Raw genomic sequence first — 5,652 nt, 5'->3', positions numbered from 1 at the left:
GTCTGCAGAGGCCAGAAGAGGGCATCAGATTCCTGGAGTCGTAGTGGCAGGTGGCTGTGAAGCTACCAAATATGAGTGCTGAGAAACTGAATAAGGGGTGTTCTGCAAGAGCAGTACATGCTCTTAACTATGAAGACAGGGTCTCCCTATATAACACATGTATATAGACAAGGCTGGTCTCAGACTGGTGCACATCTGCCTTCTAAGTTTGGGCTTTAAAAAGGGCATCACGAGCCCGGTGATGGTGGCGCACGCCTTTAATCCCAGCACTCGGGAGGCAGAGGCAGGCAGATCTCTGTGAGTTTGAGACCAGCCTGGCCTACAGAGCTAGTTCCAGGACAGGCTCCAAAGCCACAGAGAAACCCACTTCACTTCACTGATATTTTGAGGCAGAGTCTCTTCACCAGGTCTGGAGTCAGATTCTGCTAGGCTGACTTCACCAGTAAATTCCAGGGCTCCATTGATCCTCAGCCCCTCACTGGGGGATTCTAGGCAGGGGCTCTACCACTGAGCCACACCCCAGCCCCTCACCGGGGGATTCTAGGCAGGGACTCTACCACTGAACCACGCCCCAGCCCCTGACTGGCTTGGGCAGCAATTACCCACTAAGCCATCTCCTCAGCCTTTGCGGTCTTCTTCCATCACTAATCACTTCTGAGTCATTGGTTCCTGGTCTCATGTCGTCAGCATCCCCCTCTGCCTCCTTTACTGCTTTCCCACCGCATTCTCAAGGAGTCATCTTGTATGATGGCGATCGCCTTACATCTAACTGAGCCTTGTTTGAAGATTCAGTTCACACTCTGTCTTGGAGTGTTTCCGTGGACACTGGAGAAGAATGTGTGTTCTGCTGTTTTGGGGGTGGAGTGGCTTTGATTTAATTTTATTTAATTTCAATTTTAAAAATAAAACTGATACTTAATTTGGTTATTGGAAAACCTCCAAAGAGTCCTGGAACAACTTGGGTACATGAATCCACTTTTACTTCTTTTTTCTCTTTATGGGAGTATGTCACCATGTATCCTGAACTGGCCATAAACTAGAAACTCCTGTCTCAGCCTCCTTGCTGCTTGGATAACAGAGATGTATCAGTAGCCTGGCTAAGGTTAATTTATTTCTCCTAGTGGTACAAGAGGTTGAAGCCAGGATCTCCTGACAGGTAGGAAGGTACTTAACTGTTGATCACAAATGCCCCCAGCCCCTCACTGGGTGATTCTGGGTAGGGGCTCTACCACTGAGCCACGCCCCCAGCCCCTCACTGGGGGATTCTAGGCAGGGGCTCTACCACTGAGCTGTATGTAGCCTTGACTCATTTTTATCTTGAAATACATTCTAGGTTGCTCAGCCTGGCCTTACGCCCCCTCAGCAGCCAAAGCTGGCCTTGGAATATCTCGTCTTCCTCCTGTCTTGGCGTCCTGATTATCTGAGCTTACTGGAATCATGATTCTGGGCCACCAGCCCAGCAAGCCTTTCTGATGAAAACTTCATATCCAAACTGAGATTCATTTTAATGAAAAACATTCCAGATTCTGAAGACGAATGTTATGAAATAAGGAATGAAAAATAGAAGCTGGGTGGTGGTGGCTCACACCTCTAACCCCAGCACTGGAGAGGCAGAGGCAGGTGGATCTCTGTGAATTTGAGATCAGCCTTGTCTACAGAGTGAGTTCCAGGACAGCCAGGGCTACATAGAACGAGGGGGGAATAGCTGGAGAGATGACTCATCAGTTCAGAGCACTAGCTGCAGACCAGAGAGATGGCTCAAGCAGTTAAGAGCGCTATCTATATGCTCTTTCAGAGGACCCAGGTGCAATTCCCAGCACCCACATGGCAATACACAACAGTCTGTAACTCCAGTCCCAGGGAATCTGACTCCCTTGTGCAGACATACATACAGGCAAAACACCAGTGCACATGAAAAATACATCTGTTTTTAAAGAGCAAAATGAGGCCTGAGCACATGGCTCAGCAGTCAGTAGAGCCCCTGCCTAGAATCCCTGAGTGAGGAGCTGGGGTGTGGCTCAGACATAGAGCCCTAACTACATCCCCCAGTGAGGGCCTGGAGTGTGGCTCAATAGTAGGTCCCTTGCCTAGAAGAGGCCAAAACCCTGGCTTCAATCCCAGCATCACAATACCCTGAAACCCAGGCTCTTTTCTAGACATTTGAAATAGAATTTTCATCTTTGCCAGATTCTCAGTGAGTCCTACTCATTCCGATCATAAAACTGGTCTAGACTACCCCTGCCTGTCTCAAACAGTACTTCTTTCTTTCCCTGTGGATTGTAGATTGAGGTCGCTTTCTCTCCAGAAGCCACAAGGACTCAAGACAACCAATTAGGAGCTTATCTAGTTCATAACAGGGTACTTGCTGGCATGGAGTGTGGAACGTCATACAACTGCATGGGGCAGGGAGTGTGTGGATGGTAGGGATGTCGTCGTACAAGACTGGATTTCTGCTACCAGCTCCCATGTATGATCTGAGGCTGTCTTTCCAATAAGGGCCTGGCGTCCTGCAGGCAGCTGCTAAATAGTGATGTTCAAGAGTTTCTCCCAGAGCCAAGTTTGATGACATGCCTGCAATCCCAGTACTCCAGAAGTGCAGGTAGGAGGATTGGGAGTTCAAGGCCAGCCAGAGCAGCATAATGAAACCCTGTGTCAACAACAATAAGGTTCTTTTAGGGCTAGAGAGAGACAGCCGTACAAGCCGGGCAAGCTGAATCTGACCCTGGGACCCACATAAGAGGTCAGAGTTGGCAGCACAACTGTAACTCAGCACACATGGTGTGGGATGGGGTGCAGAGACCAGAGAAGCATTGTCTGGAAGCTCAGGGAGCTAGCCTGGGATACACTGCACAGAAACAACAGAGACTGCTATAACAAGGTAGAAGGCTAGCACCCACTCCTGTGCCTTCTGACCTACACATGCATGATGCTGTTCATGCATGTGCACCCACAGTTGATTTATTTGAAGAGTCTCAGGCACTTGTTGTCACGCACATCTTTAATCTCAGTACTCCAGAGGCAGAGGCAGGAGGATCGCCCTGAGTTTGAGGACAGTCTGGTCTACCTAGTGAGTTCTAGACCAGCCAGGTCTACATGGTGAGCTCATGTCTCAAAAAGAAAAGAAAAGAAGTCCCACATGAAGCAAAATAAAGTCTCTTTTTGGGCTGGTGTGATGACCCGGCTGCTAAGAGTGCTCACTGGTTTCCTGCACCCACATCAGGAGGCTCATAACCACCTACGACTCCACTTCCTGGATGCCCAGTGCCCTCTGCTGGCCTCCAAAGATATCTGCATGGCTGTGACATACATAAACTCACACAAGCACACACATACATGTAAATAACGTATGTACGTAACTTTGTTAGAATGCTCTTTTATAAAAAGACAAAAGATAGATGGACGAATTACTGAACTGAAGGATGCACAGATGGACGAGCTGATGACGAATGGATAGGTGAATGAATGGGAGGGAGATAAACGGGCATGAAGATGTTGGGCCAGTAGAACTCAGTCTGACTTTTAGAGAGATTTTTAAAAATTAATGTGTGGCTGGAATAAGAGGGTTAGAAAAATTCTAGTCTCAGATTCTGGACAAAAAATAATAATCTAGGGGCTGGAGAGATGGCTCAGTGGTTAAGAGCATTGCCTGCTCTTCCAGAGGTCCTGAGTTCAATTTCTGGCAACCACATGGTGGCTCACAACCATCTGTAAAGAGGTCTGGTGCCCTCTTCTGGCCTGCAGACATACACACAGACAGAATATTGTATACATAATAAAAAATAAATATTTTACAAAAATAATCTACAAGAATATGACTAAAAGCATGAATTGTCCTTGAAACTCCATCAGAACTAAGCCCAGAATTCAGCAATATAGAGCACAGAGATCGGAACAGAAGAGCTCTGCCCTCTGGTGGGCATATCTGGAATCACAGTCAGGGTCTCTGAAGGCTGTAGTGGGACTGGGAGGCTAGTGAACTGATGTAGGGATTTAGAGCCCATTTAAAGGTAAGAAGAGTGAAAGTGGGGGCAATCAGAGATTATCAATATACATTTTTTGAGATGGGGTCTCTCTCTATAGCCCTGGATGTCCTGGAACTAGCTCTCTAGACCAGGCTGGCCTCAAACTCACAGAGATGCCCCTGCCTCTGGCTCCTGAGTTCTGGGATTAAAGGCATGCGCCACCACTGTCTGGCTGGTAGGTAATATGTCTGTATCATAGGCAGACCCCTGGGTCAAGGCTAAATCGTACTTGCCAACGGCGTAGGCATAGGCCCCTGGCCAGAGGTTGGAGCGCACAACGGCCACCGAGTACTGTGGGCTGAGGCTGCAGGAGATGCGGGTGGTCCAGGGTGACAGGTGCATGATTTCTGTTGTGAGAAGAAAAAGGGCAGTGGGGTCAGGGGCCCCCAAGCCATGCCTTACTTACCGCATGAATGAAGAAAAGGGGACCAGGCAGGAGCCACAAATCACACTGAAGCCCAGCTCTGGCCTCTCTAGGAAGACACTTCACCTGTCTCTATTTTAGTGAAGGGAACGAGAACTCTCACGTCACCTCCCTTGCTGGGTGGTGGTGAGGTCTGGTAGCCATGTCCCCAGCAGCAACTCCCAAGCATTCTCTTACAGGGTGCATGGCTTTGAACTAGGGCACTGGGGCTCGCCACAGGACCTGGGCCGCCCTCTTCCCCCAAGAGCTCTCAGACTTAGGGAATCCCTGCCATAAATGCAAAATCCCACTCCTGGCTGCCTCCCCTAGGGGAGGCTCCTAAAATCTCTCTTCCCCAAGCCTGGTTGGGGCTCAAAAGACCGTCTCCCAGCTAGGCATAGGGGCACATGCTGATAATCCTGGCACTGAGGACAGCAAAGATGATTGCTTAGAGTTCAAGGTTAGCCTGGGCTACAGAACAAGACCTGCCTCAGATGGCCTCTGCTGTGACAGACCTCCAGAAAGAGAGACAACCAGGGAAGAGATTCTGTCTCGAGGCCATGGTCGCTGTCACGTGCCTGATGAGGCTTAGCCACAAGAAGTAGCTGGGGATGTCTCATGAGTCTTCCACTCTGCCGCCCTAAGGCTGGGATGACGGACTTGTGCTCCCAAGGCCTGGCCCGATGCCCACTGAACTGAGGCCCAGAAGGTGGGTGACATCAGTGTTTGAATCCCATCAACCCCTTCTGGGCCACCACTGCACCTGCCCCAAAGGAAGGACTTACCTGCATCTTCTGAGAGAGGAGTCAGAAGCGGAGGACCGACCTCCTGCTCCACCTCCTCCATCCCTTCGTCTGCCTTCTCTTCCTCCTCCCCTAGCTCCTCCTCCTCCTCTGTCTTCTGCATTGGGTTCACCCATGTACAGCGGCCCTGGGGGTGCAGCGGCAAAGTCAGACGGCACCCTCCAACAGAGCTTAGCCTACTGTGGGAAAAGGTGGAGGGCTAGACAGGTCCCTAGAACACTGGTCCTGTTCCCAGTGAGCCCCAGGATGCTGGACATACTGCTGAGAAATGAGACCTCAGTATTCCTGGGGCTGCTGTCCTTCTGCAGTGGCAATGCACTTGTGCATCCCTCACTGGATAGACACTGAGCTCGGTCAAGCTAATGAACACTCCTGTTCTCTCTCTGTGTGAGTGAGTGAGTGTGTGTGTGTGTGTGTGTGTGTG

At 49.9% G+C, this 5,652-nt stretch overlaps 1 protein-coding gene across 2 annotated transcripts in view; it reads right to left on the bottom strand.

Annotated features, from left to right (window-relative positions):
- The window catches only part of Rsph6a (radial spoke head 6 homolog A), a 22,917-nt gene that overhangs the window by 691 nt on the left and 16,574 nt on the right, over positions 1 to 5,652 (bottom strand). For both annotated transcript variants that reach the window (XM_005370259.2, XM_005370260.2), the window contains 2 exons: positions 5,211 to 5,355; positions 4,252 to 4,369 (listed from right to left, as the gene is read on the bottom strand). In XM_005370259.2, coding sequence (XP_005370316.1) covers positions 4,252 to 4,369; positions 5,211 to 5,355 — 263 coding nt within the window. The remainder of the gene's footprint in view (positions 1 to 4,251; positions 4,370 to 5,210; positions 5,356 to 5,652) is intronic.

The sequence above is a fragment of the Microtus ochrogaster genome, unplaced genomic scaffold (genome assembly GCF_000317375.1).
Source record: "Microtus ochrogaster isolate Prairie Vole_2 unplaced genomic scaffold, MicOch1.0 UNK74, whole genome shotgun sequence".
In the NCBI taxonomy this organism is placed as follows: Eukaryota; Metazoa; Chordata; class Mammalia; order Rodentia; family Cricetidae; genus Microtus; species Microtus ochrogaster.
Note: the sequence above shows the minus strand (reverse complement) of the source record. Positions and strands in the feature narration are given on the sequence as shown.